At 34.4% G+C, this 26,376-nt stretch overlaps 1 protein-coding gene across 5 annotated transcripts in view; it reads left to right on the forward strand.

Moving 5' to 3' along the window:
* Positions 1 to 26,376, forward strand: part of ZCCHC7 (zinc finger CCHC-type containing 7) — a 210,187-nt gene that overhangs the window by 134,040 nt on the left and 49,771 nt on the right. For all 5 annotated transcript variants that reach the window (XR_001458985.3, XM_072959743.1, XM_006204089.4 and 2 more), the window contains exons 3-5: positions 23,277 to 23,320; positions 24,543 to 24,668; positions 25,607 to 25,777. Coding sequence is in view for 4 of the 5 variants with exons in the window: in XM_072959743.1 (XP_072815844.1) it covers positions 23,277 to 23,320; positions 24,543 to 24,668; positions 25,607 to 25,777 (341 nt within the window). In the remaining variant the exon portion in view is untranslated. The remainder of the gene's footprint in view (positions 1 to 23,276; positions 23,321 to 24,542; positions 24,669 to 25,606; positions 25,778 to 26,376) is intronic.

Raw genomic sequence — 26,376 nt, forward strand, 5'->3', positions numbered from 1 at the left:
TTTTTTTGATAAACAGAAGTGCTTGATCTCATTGTAGTTAAAAGTTATCAAATTTGAATTTATGCACTACCACTTAACCTATTGCATGACCTTGGCCAGCTTTGAGCTTTAGTTTACTTATCTGTAAATAGTTGGTAATAATAACCATGTCATAGGATAATTGAGAAGATTAAATGAGATAAAGCAGTTTTATAGAGCTTTTCACCTAGCCGTCCCTCAATAGATGTTAATTGCCTTCCCCATCATTTAGGGTGTTCATTTTCATACTGTCTTTTGGGAAATTGGGTAGTATTCATGAGCTATTTGCAAATGAATGTTTTGGAAATTAGAATCTCATATAATTATCCCAGGAATTTAGAAGGTGGCCTAAAATAGTAAATCATAATTAATTTTCCCAGAAAACTGAAATGTAACATTTTCTCTGATGAATAGGATGTATACTCAGTATGGGACCCTTGAATAATAAAACTCATGACTGGAGTATTTTTATCCAGCAAGCAAGAAGCTATAGTTTAAAACAGTCTAAATCCTATAAATAATGCATCATATCTGGAAAATAAGTGTAGATTTCTTTGCCTCCAAGAAGAAAGCAAGGTTTTTTAAATGATGGGAAATTGCTAATCACTCCAGCCCAAAGTACCTCCTCCCTCTTTGGAATTTTCTGATGCTTACTAATGATTTTAATTTTAACGTATTTCATCATTCATTCATTCAACAAATATTTATAGAACACTCCTTATTATGTAACAAGCCCTATGCTAGGTGAAAGGGACAGAACAGTAAATCATATAGACTCAATTCTTACCTGAATGAAGCTCAGGAAGAAGAGTGAGAGAAGATTTTTCTTTTTCTAAGTTTATAATACCAATCTAAAAATAAAACAGTCCTGGAGTTCTGCAGTTCTGCTTCTAGCAATGGCAGAATTGTTCATAATGGTCCAGCCTTCCCTCAGATAATTATACTCTGGACAAAATACTATACTATAAATGTGTGTGTGTATAAAATATAGTTCATATAGACATTCATCACTTTAAAGCATTCTTTAATACTTCAAAACAAAATATCTGAAGGTACTAAAGACCAACCAAAAGCAGGTAGTAACTGATAGGTAGTCAACACTTGCGACAAAGAAACAGCATTGGGTGAGTTTCCTATTTTTATGGCTTTTTGCCTGAGGGCAGTCACTAATTGGTATAGCATGGGAGTGGCTAGAACTTTAAAAGAAATTCATAGTCTTACTGGTGTTGGGAATCAGAAGAGAGAAGCTACTATAGAGCTGGACAGTGAAGAGGAATTCATGGAGGGAGAAACACAAATCATGCATATAAATATTGCCAAACTTTTGATCCTTGAACAAACATCAACTCTCTTTAAGGGAACATAACAGAATCCATAGCCTACAAAATGGGATTCACAAGGTCCTGGATACCATCCAAAATTACTAGACATACGAAGAAACTGGAAAATTTGATGCATATTTAAGAAAAGGTAGTCAATGACCACTGACTCTGGGATGACCCAAGTGTTGAAATAAGCAGAAAAGTGTTTTAAAGCAGTTATTTTGACTATGTTCAAGGATGTAAAATATGTGTACAATGAAATAATAAACATGAAATCTCAGTGGAGAAATAAAATGGAAATTCTAGACTGAAAAGTACATTATCTGAAATAAAAGTTAACTGGATAAGCTTAATAGATTGAAAATGTCAATGAACTTGAAGACCAAAGTTATCCATCTGAGAACCAGAGAGAAAAAATATTCTAAAAGTAAATTTAAAAGAGCAGGGCCTCAGGACCTTTGAACAATATTAAAAGACATAATAAGTGTCATTGGAGTCTCAGAAGGAAAGGAAAAAGAAAATGGGCAGAAAATATATATAAAGATAATGGAAAAGAATTCTCTAAATTGTTGAAAGATAAAATTGTACATGTTCAAAAGACTCAGTCAAATTGCTAAAAACCAAATGTGAGCAAATTTTTATAAGAAAAAGGATGGGAAAATATATAACATGCTAAAAATAAGCATGTGAAAACTGGAGTGGTCATGTTAATAGCAGGTAGGTAGACTTAGACAAAGAACAGTACTAGAGATAACAAGGACATTTCAGGAAGATTAAAGGATCAAGTCATCAGGAAAGGCACAAGAATCAAACAGACCTTCCAAATAAATACAGCAAAATTTGACAGGACTTAAAGGAAGAGAGAAGTCCTTTCAGTGGTACAGTCATACAGTCACACAATCATAGTTGTGTGTATCAATATCTATCCCATTTCTCACTAATTGATAGAAATACTAAATTAAGAATAAGGACACAGTTCAGAATACTACTGTCACCCACCTTGACCTAATGGACATATATCGACCACAAAACACAATAGTTGCAGAATACGCATTCTTTCCCAGCATACATGGAACATTCTAAGATGTCCTTCAGGTTCTTCCTTTTGCTGAGTTCTTTCTCTGTACCACCACTGCCATCAGTTGCCTCCATCTCATCTACCTTCAGTTCCATCCCACTTCAGGCTTAGGAATCTTATTTATGAGTTCTCTTGAATTTTTATCACCTGCTTATTTGGGCTTTATGAAACGAACTGTTCAAAGTGTTGTTACTTTTACGTATCAGTCTGTTATTCATTCAGTCTTCTCTTTGGATAATTTTGGAATCTTTCCGTATAACTGTCCCCATGGATTCCAGTCATTTTAAAGCCACATAATGTTTAATCTTAGTGTTTCTTAAAATAACTTTTATATTACTTTCTCTTGTTTTCAGTGTTTTTGATGGGTTCACTTCAGAGGATTTCCCATTAGAAATGCTGTCCTAAAAACAAAGAACAGAGCAGACATATTTTTGTTTTTATAGAGGACAGTAACTAGAAGCTGTTAGAGACAGTGGGGAAGACTGTCTCTATTTGTATATGATGTCAAGCTGGTACAGAAAACAGATTTTCAGAAGAAAACAAAAAGATAAAACATCCCCTAGGTCTTTAAATACATCTTTTACCATGTATAGTTGTATTTAGTCTCATGTATACATTTAGTAATGGTTTCCCCTTGGTCCTGGTAACCAACCTACTTACCTAGCACGTTCTGTTTCCTAAGGCTAAGGATGCCCAGAGAACTCAGTCACAAAAGAGCTGAATTGTGACTTCCTTTGGTTATTAAAATATGCAAATACAAATAAATGTTCTTTAATATTCTGCATTTAAGGTCTTAGCTTTTTAATAAAGATATGCATTTTTGTCCTTGCTCCAATGTATATTTCTTAAGGTCACAGAGTTCCACTTTCCTTCCAACTTTTAAGCCTCTCTCTTCTCCATCTTAAGCCTCTTGAACAAGATGTGTGATAAGCATTTTACTTCCAATCTCTTCTGGATAAAGTGTGATACTGCCAGCATAAGCTCCACTTTCAGAGTAGAGATCTTGTCATAGAACAAAGAACATACCTTCCATGTTCTGCATCAAAATTTGGTAAAATATTGTTTAATGGGTATAAACTTTCAGTTTTGCAAGATAAACAAAGTTCTGGAGACGGGTAGTGATGATGGTTGCACAAAAATAACTACTTAAAAGCCACTGTACACTTAAAAATGGTCAATATGTAAATATTATGTTGTGTGTATTTTATCACCCCCCCCAAAAAAGGCTTTGAATCATTTTTTCTCTTATGAAAATGACATTGGTCCCAGAGGCAAAATGCATCTTGCTGTTGTTTTTAAGAGCTGCTCTATCTGCTTGCAGGCAATATGTAGGAATTGTATATGATAATATATATAAAAAGTATTGATAGCACAATGGTTTTCTTTTCCAGGGGGCTCAGAAATCATATGGGAGAAATAAAGGCGAGTTAGCCAGTGTGTATCCACCATATCCTAAAGTTTATATTTTTAAAAATATCTTTTATAATTTAAATTTCTTAAAATATGTATATAATCTAAATTACCTAAATTTTAGGGAGAAACAAGTTTTAAATTGTTTTCTTTGTTTTTACTCCTCACCCCAAGATTTCACATGGCTAAATCTAACTATAGCCCAATACTCCCATTGTTTGAAAACAGAGAACTTTATAATGGAAAAGTGGTCTCCTTTTTCAGTACTTCCCCACTTGAATTTTTATTTTAAAATGAATAACAAAGAGAATTTAACAGGACTCTGATTTATTCTATCCCTACTTTTCCCTTCTCCCCATTACTATTCTAATTTAGTATTTTACTTTTATTTGAAAATATTTTTGAAAGTTGCTTTTTTAAAAGAAAATTGAGGATGCAACTTTGTTATAGACACCTCAATCAAATTATAATAGTAATGGTAATATGAGAAAAATAACTCTGGCTCATAAAATTATCAGAAGGGGAATTTTCAAGTTTATTAAACAGAAGGGACAGTTGGTTTGGTTTAGTCATCAAAATAAACTGTGACCTACTGATTTCCAAGTTCTATATTGAGCTCAGATTTTCCATTGGGAAAGAAACATTCCACTGTCCCTTTTTACTGTTTAACTTAAGCTGCAGTGAACACTAAGAGAATGGCCCTGTGGCTGAGCTGCTTATTTTTTTTTTTAATCTATTCATTTTATACTTTCAGACAGATTTTTCCCTGGGGTGAAACAAAGGTTAACTGAAATTTCCTCTGTTGTGTACCTGAACGAATCAGCAGTTTGAGAAGGAAATCCCATTGATGGGCCAAGAGAGTGACAGGCTCTATTTAAAGAATTCCCCCAACTGTGTGGTAGACCAGCCATGCCATGAATTTAACTGTTCCTGTGGTCCCCACACTTGTACCCACCAAAAAAGAGAGAGAGAGAGAAAGGGACTTTGTTCTGCAAACGTAGCCCTAAGCTTTGAAAACCACGAGCCATTGAGTTTTGTGAATTCAAGTTAGACAGCAACAGAGGCCAAGACTCTAGGGGAACAATATCTGAAAGGGAATACACAGAAACAGGTAGAAACTGTTTAACTGTTTTATTTCTCTGTGTATATACAGATTTATGTGTGTTTATACAACACACCCAAAAAAGCCTATAGCTTTTTCTTATTTTATGTAGCTAGTCCTAATTATATTTAAGCAATGATGTTTTTTAAATTATGAGATTTGTTAATTTTTTTTGTTTTGTTTTTATAGCTTTTTGCTCCATAAAAGTATTTTGATTTTAGCAGGACATGTTATATGTTTCGGATATGAGAGTAAACACAGTATATGTTTAAATGTCTTTGTTTTTTTTTTTAAGCTGGACCTTTACATTACCTCTGTAGGAGCTTTACTGTCAGGGCCAGCTCATGTATTTTGTATTTTTCCTGTTTAAGGGAAGCTGTTTTAAATATGAAAAGATGGTATCTTAAGTTGGATTAAACATCCTTAATTCATGTGTATTTAACCTCAGGACTTGTGAGCCTTGTTGAAAATCCAGCTTTAACCCTTCCTTGTAGGCCTCAATAGTGCATATTGCATGGAGATTATAAATAGTCATAGTCTTTCTGAGGTAGAGGTTAGTGGTATTCCCAGTGGGGCATGAACTATTTACGTTTCTAACAAATATTTCACATATGTTGCTAATTCATATTTCTACTTAAAAATTTAGGATTTAATTTTTAAAACCTACCTTTGTTATTTGAAGCTTTTGTTATCAAAATTTTCTTAAGTGTTTCTCTGTAGTGTGGATGAGAACTTAATGGAGATTTTATAAAACACTAGAATTCCTAGAGAAAATAATAGAGTGATTGGTTTCTGTCTGGGGACTTGGAGGAATCAGGTACCACTTGAGTTGCTTCCTGAGGGGAAAAGAGTAGGAATTTATTTTAAAAGATCATGTAGGGACTAGATTCATACTCACAAATAAGAAATTGAAGTCTAGAGAGTTAAAATGATTAGTATGAAATTATTCAGTATGTTTTGGAAGAACCTAGGTCTCAATTCATATCTGTTGTTTTCTTGCACAATAAACTGCTTGTCTTGTATTCTGAGATGGGTATTTTAAAAATCATTTCTCTCTTGTCGGTTATACCTCATATGTCGGTTATACCTCATTTCTCACTTTCCCTTTTTCTTCTGTTATTTCCTAACTTCTTGTCTCAAACTTTTTCTGTTCCTTGTCTTTTCTCCTTCCTCTCTTATTTTTCAGTATTGGTTCTCCTGTAAATAGGTTGTAGCATTCTAAGTTAAGAGCAGGATTTGGGAGAGTGGATCAGATCAAATATTCCATATGACTTATAAAGGGCTGCATTGTTCTTTTTGGATTTTTTTTAACCAAAATTGTATAATTCATAGATCAGCAAGCTATGAATCAATCAAATTCATAATTATTTGTTGCTTATGTAAATAGAAATAAAAGCTAACCAATGCCATGGATAGATGGCAGTTGATTTTTAAAGATCAACAAAAACAATCGACATCTTTTTTAGGAAATCACTTGGTTCTTCTAATTTCATTCAGTAAGTAATATTTATTGAGCTTCTACTATGTGCCAGATACCATGGAAGGCAACAGAGATACAATGGAGAGTGAGAAAGAAGTGGTTCCTATCTTAGAGACAAGTTAACCACAACTAGAAAGCTGGGACATTATTTTTATGAAACTTCATAGAGGACCAACATTGCTCTTCAGATAATACCATTATTCCTATCAAAATGTTGGCCTATATTAAAAAGTGGAAAAGTGCAATTTGAATTTCAACAAGTTGTTTTCACATTAGTAATTGCCATGTGTTACATCATGAAATGGCAATATTGTAGAGATTTTCAGCAACGATTTTATTATTAGACAAAGTCAGAGACTTATTCATGAAAATAATTAAAGGAGGTGATAAGAGCATGTTGATTAAGAGCATGGTTTGGAAGTGAGCCTTCAGACTGCGACTTAAAAGCTTTGTGGCACTTAACAAATTATTTGAAAATTCACATAAGCCTCATCTTTCCTCATCTGTGAAATAAAAGTAATAATGGCCGCCTCTATAGGATTGCTATGAGGGTTAAATTAGAAAAATGTCAGAAATTGACACAACATTGTAAACTGACTATACCTCAATAAAAAAAAAAGAAAAAGAAAAATGTGTAAAATGTTTGACATAGTACCTAGCACAGAATAAGCTGTTAATATATATTAGCTGTTCTTATGTTCTGTATTTTTAAAACACAGACTGAATTTTCTTCCTCTGGAAAGATCTGTCAGGGGAAATTTGAAAAGGAACATTCTTTCTGTATTATGCATATTTTCTTTGTTGAAGGTATTGCATGTTAAAATTTCCTCAGAACTCAAGATGAACATTTGTTCAAAACTGCTGTCAGCTGGGATGAGTTTTTAAAATTTGTTTTCTTTTGAATTCAGAGTTTTATGTAATAATTTCTAGTCCCCTATACCTTTTTGCTTGTTCTCTGCCAATCTTGACTTTGAGTAATAGTTGTTGTAGATACATTGGTAAATGTTTGTGTTTTAGATTTAAAGACAATTCTGCCAATAATCTTTCTGGAGCTAGATTGAAACTTGAGTAGCTTGTGGGGCTTGTTTTCAATGTGATATCCAAATTCTCCCCCACATACTGAATCACCTCGTGTCTATTAAAAGGTAGAAGCTTTAAGGTAATAAGGTACCAAGTATTTCTTTTGTGGTCAGACTGCTCAGTTGTCTATGTTTACTGCCTCCAGTCTCTCTCCTCCAGTTCTCTTCAGTTCAGTAGTTTTTGCCTCACTGCTTCATTCAGATTTCTCTTATCAAGATCATCGGTGACTTTGCTAATAAGTAGAAGACTCAGTTCTCAGCCTTTATCCCACCCTAACCTATGAGCGGTGTTCCCCATAATAGACAACACCTCTTCTTTCATGCATTTTCTTTTGTTGGTTTACAAGGCACTCACCCTTCCTCCCAACAGGTTTACTCCCACTTCACTGCTTACTCCTTCTAAAATCTTTTCTCATTTTCTCTACTTTCCCTGTACTTAATCCCTTGGTGCTATTACCCAGTCCTGTTCTAATCACCGTCTCCATGACACAATTGGCAAGTTTATATTTCCAGTTCAGATCTGTCTCCTAAACTTAAGGCTGTTATGTCCAGTAGCCCACTCAGCATCTTCATTGGAATGTCTAATAGATACCACAAATCCAATCTGTTCAAAACCAAATTCTTCTTTACCCCAAACCATCTTTATCTGCAGTTTTTAGTTGCATCACTTCTATCCTGTTAGTTGCACAGGTCAGAAAACTGGGAGTCGTCCTTGACTCTGTTCTTGTCTCTTACCATATCCAGTTAATCAGGATATCTTGTTGGCTCTACCTTCAGAATATATGCAGAATTCTTTCACTTCTCAGCACATCTACTGCTGTCGTCCTGGTCAGAAGTATCATCATTTGTTGACTGAATTACTGCAGTAGCCTCCTAACTGGTCTCCCTGCTTCTATACTTGCCCCTCCCCTCCATTTTTTTTAATCTCAAAAGAGTGATTCTTTAAATTGTCAGTCATATCATATCACTCCTCTGCTCAGAACCCTCCATTGACTTCCCATGTCACTCAGAATAAAAGCAAGTATCCTTATAAGGCCTACAAGGCCCTTCCTAAACTGGCATGCAGGTACTTCTTTGACCCCCTCACTCTTCCCCTTATTTACTCTGTTTTAACCATACTGGCCCCCTTGCTGTCAAACACATCAAGAATATTCTTGCTTTAAGGACTTTGCTTTGTCTGTTTATACTGCCTGGGATACACCCGAACTGCATGGCCAATTCCCTGATCTCCTTTAAGTTTTTGCTTAAATATCAGTAAGGTCTACTCTGTCCACCCTATGTAAACTTATAATTCATACCAACACTACCAGTTCCCATTACCATGCTCTACTTTTTCTTTTTTCAAAAGCATTTATTATTGGTAACATGTATCATTTACTTATTATGTTTGTTGCTTATTATCTGTCTACCATAGAGAGACACTAGGATGTAAGTTTTACAAGGGCAGCAATCTCTCTTTTGTTTATATATCCCAAGGACCTGGAATGGTCCCTGGAGTATGGCAGTAGCTCAGTAAATATTTGTTGAATGAATAATGGTAAGAGTTGAGAATAATGTTTAGTTGAACCCTCAGTATCCCATCAGGTTCATTAGATCTAATTTTAGTTTAAGTTTCTTTTATGAGCATTCCTATTTCTAAGAATTTATATTTTATGAATTTTATTCTTTTTTAGAGATCTTTCAAAGAACAGAGAAAAAATTTACTTTTCTTAGTAGAATAAAATTCATTCTATTTCAGAATTATTATATGGGTCCATTGGATCCTTTTTATGAGTCTAAGCTATGCCATGGGATCCTAGTGATCTTATTTTTGCCATATCTTAAACCATTTTACTATTTTACTAAAAATTATTATATTATTACTTATCAATTATTCCTAACTATGGTTTAAAAAAAAGAATAAAACTAATTTTTAAAAAAACAGAAGAATAAGGGAATTGCCTAGAAGGATGATGTAACAGTGAAATAAATCTTCACTGTTACATCATCCTTCACTTTCCTTATTGTGATGCCCAAAGTATTACATTATCTTTGAAGAATGTGTAAAAGAAGTCTGGAGGCACTATCTTTTTAGCTTTCATTGAACAAAGTTGAGAATTCAGAATTTTACATTTTCTGCCCAAAATGGCAAATAGTACAATAGCCAAGATGTGGAATCAACCTAAATGTCCCTTGACAGATGAATGGATAAAGAAGATGTGGCATATGTATGTAATAGAGTATTGCTCAGCCATAACAAAGAATGAAATGCCATTTGCAGTAACATGGATGGACCTAGAGATTATCATACTAAGTGAAGTAGTCAGACAACAGCATATAATATACAATATCATTTATATGTAGAATCTGAAAAAAGGTACAAATGAACTCATTTACAAAACAGAAACAGACGCACAGACACAGAAAACAAACTTAAGGTTACCAAAGGGGAAAGAGGAGAAGTGTATAAATCAGGAGTTTGGGATTAACAGATACAAACTACTATATATGTAATAGATAAACACGAAGGTCCTATTGTATAGCACAGGGAACTACATTCAGTATCTTGTAATAAACTCTAATGGAGAAGAATCTGAAAAAGAATATATATAAAAATATATAAGAATATATAAAATATATTTATATATATTAAAAAACCTGAATATATATAAAACTGAATCATTTTGCTATACACCAGAAATTAACACAACATTGTAAACCAACTATACTTCAATAACACCATAAAATTTTTTTTAAAAAAACTCAAAGTAGTACATAATACATGTGGCTTAACTACCTTAAGGAATGTGCAGTTTAATAAGATAATGTTTGTAAATACTTTAGGAGCTTTCTGGAAAGAAGATGCCATATCGCCATATTTCATTATGAAAAACCTAGAAATATAAACAGACACTCATTTCCTGAAGTTACTCTGAAATATTAGACAGAAACCTTGAATTACTGACTTGTTCAGTGATTTATAGTAAGTTTATTTTTCTGGCTTTGCATGTGCTTCAAAATCAGTTGTACAGAAAAATTGAATGTGCTCTGCAGTGAATAAATAGCATGCATTAAAAGTTAAAAAAAAAAGCAAATAGAAGAAAACAGAGGAAGACACTTCACAATTATTAGATGAATCAGAACATGAATGCAAAAAGACAGGGATAGTACCTGGACTTTAGTGATGTGATGAACTTCATCTTTTAAGTGAAGTTTCAGACTATGATTTTTCAGAGGATATTATAGGTGAATTTTCTCAAACTCAAGAATTGATGAATATATTTTGAAGTACAGAAAGGAAATAGGATATTCTTAAATCGTCAAACAACAGGATGTTCTTTATCACACAGAATCTGTACCATCCTGCTTTGATAAAAGGACATGTGACTGTTTTCTTTCATATTTTATGATATTTGTGTATTAAAATTCACTTGATATGATTTATTTCAAATGGACAAATGCTGAAAGCAGATGTGTAGGCAGGGGTGACTAGAAGGAAACAGGTGATATAGAAGTGAAAAAGAATGAATGGATTGATCATTCTAATTGGTGTTTATAGATATAAAAGGAAGAATGGTTTGTAATTATGGAGCAAAGAAGAGATGTATTTGAAATCTGGTGTTAGTATTTACAAACTGGATGTGTTCCAAGTTCATACATGACAATTAATGAGCAATTAGTTGTATTCCAGGATGTTGCCCATTTCAGGTATCTTCAGCTTCCAAAACAGGAACATATGTAATAAAAATTTGAATTTGTCATATTTAAATTCTTATTAAGACTTCTAATAAAATTGTTTTTCATTATCACTTTATTTTTCTCTAAATTATTTGCGAAATGACTTCAATTATTAAATGGGTCCACTGAATGCAGATCATTAATGGCGATGACTTATTTTTCCTAGTATAATGCAGTAGGCATGTAATGAACAAGCACTTCCCTTATACCGGAGATATGAAGAGAACTAAAAATTGGCCTTGTGGAGAGATAAGGTACTGGGGGCTAGCATGATAGTAAGTAGACTTTTCAGACCAGGTAAATGAAACAACTTGGTGCTAGTATTAAATACAGGAAAATTATAGAATTATATAAGAAGGGAAACAGTGTACTACCACATAGTCATAAATTGAATGTTAACCTGAGAAGGAGGAAGGAGGGAAAGAAATTCAGACGGGTTATTGTAAGAGGGCAGATCCTCTTTTATTTTATTAGGAATTTAAGTATTAATTCTTAAAATAGATAAATCCATAAATATCAGAGTGAACATTAGAAGTACACAGATAAATACCAAAAGAAATAGAATTGAAAGTGGTTGCCTCTGGGGAGTGGGAGCTGTGGTAGGGAGGAGAGAACTGGTTTTTGTGTGTTTTTTTGATACACTTTTTTAGTATTATTGGCATTTTTAAAACCATGTACATGTATTACTTTGATAAAAAAAGTAATAATAAAATGTGAAATTATGAATTTAAAGAGGGAACTTAGCTGGTATGTATAAAATGAAGTTGAAGGCACAGGGACAGTGCAGCAATCCTAGATATGAGGTGATGAACAAATGGTGATGACTGGAAGGAAACCAAAGTATTGGCTTGGGAAGACATTTCAAAGGAACATACCATGGAATTTAAGACCTGGCCTTATTGGGTAATGGGTGAAACATTAGGTTAAAATGCAAATAAACCTGTGTTTTGAGCTATTAATAACAAGGAAGAATGCGGTTGAGCCAGTTTCAAGTGGGGTTGTAAAGATGAGTTTTGCTTTGGATATGTTATATTTGCAATGACTGTAATGTAAACATTTGTGATATATCCTGGAAGCGATTATAAGCGTAAGCCTGGACATATGTGGTCTTAAGGTCTGGAGAGAGATTTCAAAAAAAAATCACCCTCGAAAATAATAAAAGCAGATTGTTTTGAAGTGACTTGTTTCACTGAGGAGAGAGTGAAAAGAGAACCAGCTGTTGAAGACAGTATGTGTGCTCACACACAAAGTTAATGAGAGACAGAGAAGAAGAAAAGGATTCAGGAAGGGGACAAAGTGTTAAATGGAAGGATGACTGAAAGAATATAGCTTCTAGATTGGTACTAAATTTTTACTGACAAGTAGATACCAAATTTATATAGCCTTTAAATCTTCTCTAGAAACCTGAAATACCTTTTTAAAAGTGGCCTCTTGATTAAATTTAGATGTGTTTTATATGTGCTTGTCATTTTACAAATATTTCAAGTGTCCCTGTGATATATTTTCCCTTTTGCCTTTTGGAGAAGGAAGGGCGAAAGTGGGGAGTAGGCACCATTGTAGGTATCTTTAAAAGAAAAAAAAACCAACCTCTCAGGATTTCATCATATTGATGTTTCTGTTGATAATTTGTCCTTTTCTGTTCCTGTTAGCATAATTTGAGGGGTCTTTCACTTCTAAATAAATATATCTTAACCAGGTTTGTTTATTGACTAAGTCCTTGGGGCAGAGGGAATGAGGGATGAGAGAGAACTGTGTGTGTGCGTGTGTGTGTCTTTGGGAATACACAAAAGCCTTTATATGAATGATAACGTTGTAAGAGCTCTATATAACCCTGTGCTAATAAGCACCTGTATTTATTTCCTCTTTCTTCTTCCTCCTCTACCTCTAAAAAAAGAAAAGCTAAATCCCCATTTGTCATTTACACACATTTAAAAATATAAAATTCTCGTAAATTTAATATGATTTAAAGTAAGATGAATAATTTGATGCCCAACTTGCAAATTCTTCTATTAAAATGTGTTTTATTTAAACTATTGCCAGTTATACAATGCAAAAATTTAATGACGAAATGGTTTTGTGACCAGTGTTAAATGGAAAAGTATAAATAAGAGAAAACCGAGACAGAAATAAAGAGCAGTTTGAGAAGAATGCATGTGAATAAAGTGGCTCAGCCCTCAGGGGATTTGCATGTGGCATTGTGTGTATTTCAAAAGTTTCCGTTGAAATAACAGATGCTACTGATGAAGTTGGGAATAGTAACTTCATTTGTGGCTGGTTCAGTTGCTTATTAAAAGTGAAAAGATCCCAGGGGGAAATCTGGTGTAGTGGAGTTAGGCTCAGAAAAGGATATGACATAAATATCTTGCAGCTTCATCTTTGTGATCTTTAATCCGTAAACACTGGCTAGGTAGAGGCAGGATTATCTATAAATGTCCAATTATCTTATATTACATGTGGATCCTATGTCTGCCAAGTGATTTTATTCAATAACAATGTTTTTTTAAGTTCTTTTTTAGTTTCTAAAGTTGCTTACTACAGAAATTCCAAGTTTTTTTCTTAGCCATTGAGAATTATCTTATTGAACTTTAATATACAGTGATAACCTATAAAATTATCTATTGGCTTATGTACCTTAGTTCAGACCAGTATTTACTCACCAAGTGTGCATATAAATGTTTCTTATTTCTTTGAAATTCTTTTTCATTGTAATCAAAAGTATGCAAAATTTTGTGCTGATAACTGGATAAATAGATAAAACAGATGTGGTCTTGGTCAGTAGAGAATGTATGATGTTATGAGGGAAATAAAATGTTTATTAACATAGTTCTTAATACAAAGTTTAGAATTGCTCAATAGCCTAAGAAATACAAATAAGGTGCTTTTAGATTGTAAGTTAGGGAGAAAATAATTCTAAAGAGTGAATTCAAAAGAGGAAATGTTATTTAAGTAATTCATTCAGTAAATATGAGTACCTATAACTAAGCTATCATGTTTTGGTGTGTGGAAGGTACAAACATAGAAATGACAAGATTAAAGTCCATGGTGTTATAAAGTTGAGAGTGATCATCTCTGCTTTTGAAGAGTTATCAGGGACAACTTCAGTAGAGAAGGTAATACAAGATTAGAGACTTGAAGACCAAGTCCCAGTTCCAAGTGGATGAAGCTGAGTTGGCTTGTGTTCCAGGGAATACATGCATAAGCACAGCTGCAGAGAACAAAAGAACATGTTGGGGAAATTATTAGGCTTAGCTGGACCACTGGGTTCAGGAAGGTGATGCCAAAGGGATAGGTAAGGGCCAAATCTTGGAAGGCATTGTGTGGCTCTCAGAGGAGTTTTACATTTGTTCTGCAGGCATCAAAAAATCTAATATAATGTTTTATGTCAGTGATACCTCCAAAAATCATTAAAAAAAAAAAAGAAAGAAAGGGAAACATTATTCCAGTAACAGAGGAAATGAAAATAGGTTGTGATACTAGAGATAGAAGTGATTTTAATAATCTAGTTGAGAAATTAAGTGTCTCTGGGCCAGTCTAATGGCATTGAGGTTATTATGAATAGATTCGGTGAGTAAGTATATGAAAGGTGAGAGGGAAGAGTTGAAGTTTTTTTTTTGGAAAATAAACTATGGTACAAGTTATTGAACTAGAAGAGAGAGGGGAACGTAGGGTTGTTTGTTTTTAAGAGGCAAACACAGGGAATGGGAAGACATAAAGAATTTATTTTTAGTGTTATGAGTTTGAGTTACCAAGATGTCTGATCCAGATATCGTATAGATCAGGAGCTCAAGAAAAAATTCTGGCCTGGAGATGCAGGTTTGGTAGTTCTCTGAATGGGCATGTAGGATATAACCTGGGACAAAGAATATAGAATGAAAAGGAGGACAAAGAATGGAACATACCAGATAGCCAATGAAGGCAGAAGAAACTGCAAAGGAGGAAAAGAATTAGGAAAGTAGATTGTTCTATCGGCCAAGAAATTGTAAATGCTCTCAGAGGTCATGTGAGAAAATACTGAATATTATCCATATATCCAGTGAATGTGAGGAACTAAGCGTAAAGGATATTCAGAATTTGTAATCATGGAAGTTTGGCTGCATTAGGTAGAAAAACTGAGCAAAGAGGGAGACAGTGTTGGAGATCAAGGGAATAGAATGAGTAAAAGTACAGAGATGGGAAAGCACTGGGAGTGTTAAATTACAAACAATGGGACCTTTTAGTGTAGAATACTAGGGATGTAAAAAGGGAGTAGGGGCAATAAATTTAGAAATGTAATATTGTTGATTTGTCTTTTATGCTATAACTGCCAAATTATTTAATCTCAATTTGTCTGATGGAAGGGTTACTCACTACTTTCTCCACTTTTATCTTTCTTATGTTTGTCTGTTTGTTTGTTTTTTTTACCATTTCACCATGTTTTAAAGTAGGGAAAGAATGCCATGTCATATGAGTCAGAGTTTTGGCTGTATACTGCAAGTAAAAGAAAAGATATTGAGAAGGTCCAAAATATTGGTTCCTTAGGGACTGCAGGTAGATACCAACCATTATTTCTTTTTTCCCAGTTTCCATCTGTGAGTCTGTCTATAGCCCCACAGATTATTTGGAGAGAAAACAGTTGCAAGAGGGTTTACATACTTAGTATTAAATGAAGACTGTTTTGGTGATGCAGTCATCATCATAAGTTAATTAATTGCTCATTGATAGAATTCAGTATTTCTTTAAATAACCCATTACCCAAATAATAGATGACTTTTTATCTTTTTAAAAGCCTGATGTTAATTAAATCATCCTATTTTTTAGAAATGAAATTATTATGGTTATTTACTTAACACAGTAATGCTTTTTAGATTATTTAGCCCAAAGATAGTACTTACTATTCTACTACAATGATAAGTTCCTTGAGTGCAAGTACCATATCTTAGTCATCTTTCTGTCTGCTGCACTGTCTTTTACATGAGAGATTTTTAGTAAATATTTGTTGAAAATTACCTGGACACTACATTAAATGAAAATATTTTACACTTTGAGGAAAGTTGCATTTATGTTCTTGAATAATTAGTAGTGGCAAGTGGGTTTTTATATATAATTTTCTGAATATTAAATTTAAGTCCATTGTATGCTGAGAAAATCATAAATGTATACCTTTTCACTGAAATGTAATGAGATTTTAAATTTTAGACGTTAGAAATTGGGATATATAGAAAATGTAAGGCACTTATGGCTTCCATGTAAGAAGGAGCTATTGGGTATTAGGCTCAGGAAAAGATTCTTCTTAGTCCCTGGCATTGCATTGCAAATAACCAACTGGATATGCTGTGCTACAGTCTATATAATCTTTGGTGATCCTTGGAAATACATTTTTACTAACCCCTACTTTCTGTCAGATTATCCCATAAGGTAAAGAGAACCAGCTCTGTAATTGTGGCTGCTTTCTCAGCAGAGAATTGATCTTCACCTATTCCCACCTACCAGAATGTCGGCAGACTAAGTATAATTGAAGCAGAGCATGAACTGGCTTTACTCCTCAGAAATCTAGCCCAAACTTTTCCTTAGATCCTTTGAAAACTGAGTGCAATCTTATGGGTAAATAGCTCCATTAGTACTGTATTTCACAGAAAGCAACAGTGGCCATTTTTTGTAGAAAGCACACACATTTTGAAAGTGAACATTTGTGTAACCATGCTTACAGGATTCTTCTGAAGATAAAATGTGCATTTAAAACAATTCATAGAGGGGCAGATATAGCTTAAGTGGTGGAACACATGCTTGGCACACTGAAGGTCCTGCATTCAATCCCCAGGACCTCCATTAAATAAGTAAACAGATGAACTTAACTACCTCCCCCAAAATAGAACTAAAAAAAATTTTTTAATAAAAATAAAATAATTTATAGACTGTGAATCACCATTACCATATAAATATGAAAGATGTTTAAGCATGAGACAGAGAGAAAGAGAGAAGGAAAGAGAGGAAGGAGGGAAGGAGGAATAAAAATAGGTGAATCATTTCAGAAATAGGAGAAAATGTGTAAAACATGTAATGTTGTGGGTTCACTTTTCTTTTGGGTTTGCTTTTTTGTTTTGAAGTTTGTTTCAAAAGATAAGAAGTATACTATTTGTTACATAGTGTTAACAAAAACACCCTGTGGTACTTTTTTCTGTCTCTGCTTTTGAGAGTACTACTTGGCAGAAAGAGGCCTACTTAACTAGTCCTTGGAGAGCTCCACACAGTAAGTAGGAAGTCAAGACTCCTAAAGTTAAACTGAAAGAGGAAAGACATGGAAAATTTCTTTGGAAATTTGGAATTGGAAAGTTGGAAGAATAGATTTAATATTAATAAATCCCTCATATATGTTTCAGGTGAAAAGCTTTCTATAAGACTATTTTAATTCTGTATTCTTTATACATAAAAGGTCTTTGAAAATTCTTAGTAAAGGAATCATCACATTAAACTGTATTGTTTGCTGTACCCTCTTGCCTCTTCCATTATGTTGCTCATGCCTTTCCTTTTTATTCATGTCCTTCATCTGTTAAAATCCTATATGAGACTTCTGCTTCCAGCCATATTGTGTTAACTTATTCCAGGCTTGCCCTCCTGACCAGAGATGATGAAATTAGCAGACAAGAACTTTAAAACAGACATTATAAATATACAGAGGTTTAAAGGGAAAGATAAATATAATATAATAAGAAGAAAAATGGAAGACATAAAAAAGAACCAAAAGAAACTTCTAGGGCTGAAGTATGTAATATTTGAAATGAAAAAAATGAAATGAAAAATTTTAATGGGTTGACTTAACTACAGATCAATTAGCAAATTTTCAGATATTGGACAACAGGCAGTACTGGACCGTGATTCATGAGAATATTGAATCATATTAATAAGTCAACCTGCATCATGGTGCTAAGAGAGGGAACCCAGGCACAGCATAGCTATCTCAGTAAGATGAGAAGACAGAGATCAGAGTTCAGAGTTCAGAGAGGCTAAGGAAGCTGTAATTTGTGGGGCAGAGTATTAGAGAGAGGGAGCTGAAGAGGGAAATAACTCCAGAAATCTGCGTAGGGATACCCATGAATACCAAGGATACTGAGTTTCTCTCTGCTCATGGAAAGGGCCAAACTCCACTAGACTTGGACAAAAACTTGCTGGAAGCCGAACAATTCCCAGAACTTACCCAAGCTCTTACCAGATTGGAGAGAGTGTTGAACACCTGAGACATTCAATAGAGACCCCAGAAGGTACATCTTAGTAATAGGGCTTAATTAACCCTAAGTAAAAGCTACTGTGGGCCTATCCTGACAAGGCTTTAAAAGTCTGAAAAGGGTCAGGCTGATCTGGAAATTACCTAACTGCTTGTCAAAACAGTCTCACTTTTTAAAGTAAGAAAACAAAATCCAGACACTCAACAGTGTACCATTTACAATGACTAGTAGCATCCAAGAAAAAAAATTATTAGACATTCAAAGATGCAGGAAAATGTCACTCATAACCAAGAGAAAAGTCAGTCAAATGATACAAACCTAGAAATGACAGAGAATACGAAATTAGCAGATAAGGACTTCAAAACAGCTGTTAAAAATACACTCAAATTTAAAAGAAGAGAGAAATATAATAAAAGAAATGAAAGGTATAAAAAAGAAGCAAATGGAACTTCTAGAACTGAAATATATATTTGAGATTAAAATGCAAAGGAATAGGAGACTATTATGGACAACTTTATGTCAATGATTTCAATAATTTAGAAGTAATAAATAAATTCTTTGAAAGTCACAAATTATCAAAACTGGCCCAAGAAGAAATAGAAAATGTCATAGTTGCATATTTACTAAAGAAATAAGAGCTACTATTTTAAAACCTTCCTGTAAGGAAAATTCTTGGCCCGCAAACAAGGAAAACTCTAGCCTAGATGACTTCACTGGTGACTATCTGATGTTTAAGGAAGAAATAACTCCATCCCTTTACAAACTCTTCCCAACATTTCCCAACTCATGTGAGGCCAGTTTTACCCTAAATCAAAACCAGACAGACATTATAAGAAAAGTATAAGTCAGTATCCTTCACAAACACAGATGTAAAACTTCTTAGTAAAATAATAGCAAATTGAATTCTGCAATATATTATAAAGAAGAATACATCCTAACCAAGTAGAGTTAATCCCAGAATACAAGGTTGGTTTAACATTTGAAAATGAAATCACTGTAATTCACCATATTAACAGAAAGAGAGAGGAAAAACTGTGAGCCATCTCAGTTGATGCAGAAAAGGCATTTGATAAAATTTAACACACATTCATGTTAAGAACTCAGAAAACTAGGAATAGAAAATAATTTCCTCAACCTGTTATGAAAAATCTACAGCAAACAATATACTTATGAAAGACAATATGTATTTTTTTCTCTAAAATTGGGAACAAAGCAGAGATTATCTACTGTCACCACATACTGAGTATCATACTGGAGGTCCTGGTTAATGCAGTGAGGTAAGAAAAGAAATAAAAGGTTAGAAAGGAGGCAGTAAAACTGTCTTTTTTCACAGTATTCATCGGAGTAATGCCCATTAAAATCCTAATGCAATGCTACTTCACACCCATTCTAAAGTTAAAATTTAAAAGACTGACAGTTCAAGTATTGGTGAGATTATGAAACTGTTGGAACTCTCATACAACGCTGATGAGAACATAAAATGATACAATCACTTCAGAAAAATCTGCCAGTTTGTATAAGCTAAAGACATACTCACCATATACAATAATTCTACTCCTAGGTATTTTCCCAAGGGAAATGAAAACTTATGTCAATTTAGAAGAAAGACTCTCACTACAATGTTTATTGCTGCTTTATTTACAATTGCCAAAAACTGGAAGCAACCTAATGTTCTTCAGGAGATGAACAGCTAAACAAATGGTTACATCCACACAATGGAATACTGCTCAGGAAAAAGAAAGGAACAGACTACTACTACCTAACAATAATGGATGAATTTCACAAATATTCAGAGTGAAAGAAGCATATACAAAATGGTACATAACGTATGATTCTATTTATATGCGATCCTAGAGCAGGCAAAATGAATCTATTGTGAGAGAAAGCAAATCAGTGGTTGCCTAGGGTGGGGGATTGATTGCAGATATGCACAAGGTGACATTTTGGGATGATGGAAATGTTCTACATTTGATTTTTGTGGTGGTTACACAGGTGTATACATTTGTCAGAATGCATCATACTGTATTTTTTTACATGGGTATATTTTATAATATGTAAATTATACCCTCAGTAAAGTTTCCTTTATGGCATAGCCTTCTGTAACTTTTTCCCTCTTTCTCCCTTAAATTCAGACATCTGTTCTTCCTCTGAATTTACCATAGCATCTTGTTTGGCCCTCCCTAACTCCTTTTCCTTTTATCTGTTTGTGTCTGACTGGGTTATAAGTCTTTCTTCATCTTTGTTTACCCTGTACACCTTGCTTATTGTAATCTTTCAATACATATTTGTTAAACTGTGTTAATTTAATGTCAAGAGTTATCAGCTACTGCTTTGATCACAATTCTAAAGGCTAAAAAGAATCACAGTTCTGGCTATTAGCAAGACAAGGCTATAAAGCAAGCAAGAGTTGATAGGCATCTTTAGGGCAATCCCATTTTACAGTCTGTGGCATTGGGTGGCACACACATAGAAGATGAGTGCTCCTGGGCCCTGTGGGAAGTTGTTGTTAAAGCAAGACACCCTGTATTGGTTGTGAAGGCCTGGAGGATTTAGGTAATGTAGACTAACTAACAATGTATTTGACTCCAGTAATGAGTGAAAATTTGATAAAAGAATCACAGAAACTTAATATTAGAAGGTACCATGGATACCATTTAATCCAATCCATTATTAAACAGATCCAGAGAGGGTAAATAACCTGCCTGATGCCACACAGCAAATAAGAGATAGGGTTAAGACTGGAACCCAACTTTCTACCAAGTTCAGGACCAGGAACTTAACAAAGTGGAGAATTTGCTGCCTGTGGAAGTTCTGATGAGTTGCCCTTAGACAAAGCTTCCATTAGGTTGGGATTTGGAGTTAAGCATACAGGGAGGTACAAGAGCAAGGATCAGGAGTCAGCTGTCATTACCTGGGTAGAACCAAAACTGAACCATGAGTAGGGCCAAAAGTTGATTTACATGTTCCTAGCGATGTCTTTACTTCATTTATCCCTGAGAAGTCTGATTTCACTTGTAATTGAAACCTATCTTGTATACTTGTTGACAGATATTCTACAGTAAGAGTACACTGTAGCTTGTTGAGGAGGAGTTAGTACATAACCTAGAATATTGTTGAATTCCGCAGGCATGTTAAAACAATCTAAATGGAGTTTATCTCCCTCTTAAACCTTCCCTTTTTTCACTATTCTCTGTGTGTAAGTTTACTGCAGATTGGGAGTGGTAATAGTTGCTGTTTTGCATTCCCTTGGTTTTGGATTTCATTTTTTTAAGGACAATATTGTCAGTTTTATAATTAAAGTGATTTTAAGTGGTCATTTTGAGTTTTAATGATGAAGGACATTGAGGTACAAAAGACAGCTTTGAAAGTTACAGCAAAGCATGCTCCTTAGATGAGTCCTTTGAATGAAAGAATAATAATGTGGATGGTGATGATGAAGGAATAGAAGCTGCTGCTGTTTAATGTATTCTCCACTCTCAGTATATGGATGCAGCCTCTGAATTTTACAAAGGAAATAATCATCAGCACGGCATCTCTGTTCTCCTATGGACTGGTCTTTTTGTAAAGCAGCCTCTTGGTTTTCTTAGTAAAAGTGTCTTATTTTAAAATATATCTCTAGACACTCCTGGTAGGCCTGGGAAAATGTAGATTGCTTCATGCCTCTTCAAAATTCCTTTCAAAGAAGAATCAGGTGCAATTTGTGTTTTTGAGATAGAGAGGAGGAGTAGATAGGAGGAAGGAGGAAATCTTAACTTTGCTTTGGGGGGAGGAAAAAATCTTTCAGTCCTTTGCTGACACCTTAGCTTCTGCATTAGTCGTATGTCCCTTCCTCCTTGGCCATGGGTGGACCAAGGGAATAGCAGTCATTTGCAGGTTTGTAAAGGGGCAGTGCAAAGAGAAGAGAAAAGCTGAGAAAGAAAAATGTGGGGCTCCCCACCCACCGTAGGCTTTTACAGTTGTATTTTTAGATCAGTCAGTGGTTTCTGGATATTTGGCCTCCTGTTTTGCTCTTTTATTTCCCTATTTTTGACGTTGTAAAACACAGTGCTAACTTTCTAGCTTTAACCGTGAGATAGTATCCAGAGTCCAATTTTTTTAAATGTTAGAATGAAAGTCGACTATAGCGGGAAACTGGTGGGCACAGTTAATACTGATGTTGGAAAGAAAAACCTTTCTTCTACCTAGTTGGATCTGAATGATAGGGAGCCTGCGAGTTAACTGAAGATAGTGAGTCATCGGGTAGAAGCACTCAGTAATGGGTAACTCACTAAATAGCCAAAGGTAAAGGTTTGTATACCAGTTTAACAGAAAGGGGGACTTAGGGCTGCAGAGAATAGAAGATTTTGATGTGCTTGTTCATACAGTTTTGGGGGGATGTCCTGGTGCCCATAATCAGGGGCTATGGCAGCTGAACCACAAAGCTTGGCTTTAAGTCAGATAAGACTGACTTTAAGTCAGATAAGAGAAGTTCAGCTAAGATTTCTTTGTGTACCTGCTGTTGGGGTTTTGTCCCTCAGTGATTTTTTTTAATTTACTTTTTATTGTTTGTTTTACTGTTTTTTAATTGATAGTTTGATGGTTTTTAAAACATTTTCACTTTATCTCATTTGGTTCCCACAGTACTTTTTACGTATACAGGGAAAATACTATTATTCCCATTTCACATGTAAGGAAACAGATTAAGAGAGGTTAACTATTTGTTCAGAGCCACACAAAGTAATTATGGAGTCAAGATAAAATGTTAAGGTATTCACATTTCTTACTACATCTTTGGAGTCCCAAGTTTAGTACTAACAAACTGAATAATTTGTTGTCAGTCTGTAAGTGGTTTAAAAGTGTCAAGACTGAGTAACATTTTGTTTGTTTTATAGGAGAAGATGGAGTAGACTGGTTCATCAGCGACAAAGACGTTGAGGTAAAATCAAAATATTTTTGAAGTTATGAATAAATTTATAATTTTCTTTGATTCTTATTTCCTTTCCCTTCATTGTGCTAACTTAATAAGCTTTTTAAAAATAACAGCGGTTCGAGTATCTTGTTAGAAAAAGTTTGAAAAGTCTGTGGGTGATTGAATTTTTCAGAAGCGTAGTTCAGCCTTGATTTTTGTCAGTCAATTAATTGCCATAATGATTTAGTCCCCTTTCCCTTTTGTTTCTTCTCTGCTATGGTGAGACCTCTCAGCCCATTTTGCCTAGTACCACTTAAGATCAACACCGGAAATAAGTGCTTCTTCAGTGTAAGGAAATGGTTAGTCTATATTTAGGATGTGGCAGGTGTTTGTCTTTTTCAATTATTAGCCTTAATTGTGACAGATGGCTGGAAAAAGAATAATTTTACAACTTGGTATAAGAAAAGTTTTAAGAGACAATTAGATTTTATCTCCTGTTGAGGCCTACTTGACCAATTCAGCAAGATAACAAGTAAAAGATGAAAGTTTTTTCAAAGATGGAATTCTACCAAACAAGATAAAGTATAGTTGGCATTTAGGTATTCTTCTTTAAATAGTTCATATGATGTATTTTGCTAATATTCTCTTGCAGGATACTGGATTTTGGCTAGAACATGGGACAGCTAGAACTGGGTCATTGTAGGCAGAGTAGATCTTTTTTTTTTTAGGCAGAGTAGATCTTAAAAGGACTCTGGAGGAAGGAAATTATCTCATTCTCTCTTAGAAATTATAATCGAGTTTGTCGATGGTAACCCTGGGCTGTTCAAAAGAAGGAGTGTAGTTGGTAACTATGTAGTTTTATAACTTTGTAAAAGACAAAATCATAAAAAACACCAATTCCTAACTAAAAACTTAAATAAGATTCTCATTCAGGTATGTGTCAGCAGCATCTTTGACTCTGAATGTCACTAGAGTGTCTAAATGATGCATTTCAGTGCCCCTTCTAGACCCTAACTGTAAGTAGATAAAGATATAAAAGAAATGGAACCGTATGGAGAAGGATAAAAGAATAGGGAGGAGGGGGAGACAAAAAGCAGAGTTATCTTCATGGCCCCCCCTTTAAATTTTTCTAACTTCTTTTAAGAGACAAAATTCCCTTGTTGCTGGGTTCCAAATTGAACAGATTATGACTGTTAATTCTCTTGAATGGAATGAAATAATTTTAATTCTTGATCTTTTTTTCCCTTAGGCACAGATAGGTAATAAAAGATCATCTGGAAGATGGACCCACCGATACTATTCAGCCAACAAAAATGTAACCTGTAGAAATTGTGACAAATGTGGCCATTTGTCAAAAAACTGCCCCTTTCCACAAGTATGTGAAATATGTAATGTAATGTTTCTTTCCACATTGTTAAAATCAAAATCTTAGGGCTGGAACCCTGACAACCTTAGAATTCAAATGTTATATATGCATTAAATTTCACATTAAATGTTCATGTAGGTCACAGCCTAGAGTAGTAGTAAAGAACAATAAATTTATATTCACAATCAATTTCAGCATTCCATTAGTAGTTATATAACCTTAGGCAAATCATTTCACCTTCTGTCCTCCTCTTTTCTCATCTATAAAATGGGAAGATTGAATCAAATTGGTTTCTGGGACTCACTTCACTTCTAAACCTTCTACTTTGTGACATGATTTGTTTCATTGTGGGATAATTCTCATGTTTAGAAAATTAGAATTTTAGAATTTATAAATGTTTATTGATATAAATTGTGTTAAACGGATACATCAACCTTTAGAACAACACAGAACTCTTAGACATTCCCTGACACATACTAAGCCCTTAACAAACACTCCTTCCCTTACCTACTCCCTCTTCTAAATGATTGTCTTTCAGATATTTGAGATGACCCTCTTGCTTCCTCTTTGTCTTTGCTCCTTCAGGCAAAACAGACTCTCTCTATTTCTTGTTTGACTTAGCTTCCAGACCCTCATCACCTTACTTTCCCTCTCAGACACAATCCACTTGTCAATATTCTACAAGACAAGGCATAAGAAATAATTGCCAGCTGATAGTACATGCAGACTAAACCTTTTTGGCAACCACAGGATACAGATAGCTTTTGTTAAAGGTCTGATTTCAGACATTTTGTTTGATTTTACAATTGTGCTCAAGATTTGACCTTCATTGGGTTCCCAAATTTGAAATAACTTTTCATTGAATTATACTGAGGAAGAAAAAGTAATCTTCTATTTGAGACTGAAATACTTTAGCTAAAGAAGTTTTCTGTTTGTCTGCCATCTAGAAAGTCCGCCCCTGCTGCCTCTGCTCGGAGAGAGGACACCTCCAGTATGCCTGTCCGGCCCGCTTTTGCTTAGACTGTTCTTTGCCTATGTCTTCCACTCACAGATGTCTTGAAAGACCTTCCTGGAGAAAACGGTGTGACCGATGTGATATGATAGGCCACTATGCTGATGTGAGTATCCTGCTTATAACTAATTTGTCAGGCTTTGGGTGCAATGTGCCAATTTGTAACCATCAGCCAGCCTACTTAAAAGAATGTTTACTCTGTACTGTATATTATGATTGTCATGTTCTTTTGGCCACTGATCATGTAAATCACTGCTCTAAAATATCAGGATCCTACTGAATGGTGCACCAGGACCAGCATCAACAAATATTACTAATCCGTTCTAACCCCTTTTGCTTAAAGTGCTTCCTGAATAAAGGTTGAAAATAAAGAGTTACGTAATAAGTAACATGTAAAATTTGTGTACCTATTCATTCACAGTTAGATGAAAAAATAGATATAAACACTTAACAATTGTATACAAAAGTCTGTATGAAGCCTGATTTGATGCTGCTTACTGGTGGCTCTTGCTGGTGTAATGGTCTCGTGCAAGAAAGACAAGCCACCAGTACTTTAAATCTGCATATCTTAGTTCTTTCTTTAGATTTAAAAAGACAAAAGTAGTTTAGAAGACACTTCAGTTACTTTTAGCACATTGTTATTTTAGACACCATTTTGCATCATGTTGTCAATAGGGTTTTAGTCATAGTTTCAAAGACCAGAAG

Source organism: Vicugna pacos, chromosome 4 (assembly GCF_048564905.1).
Source record: "Vicugna pacos chromosome 4, VicPac4, whole genome shotgun sequence".
Taxonomy (NCBI): domain Eukaryota; kingdom Metazoa; phylum Chordata; class Mammalia; order Artiodactyla; family Camelidae; genus Vicugna; species Vicugna pacos.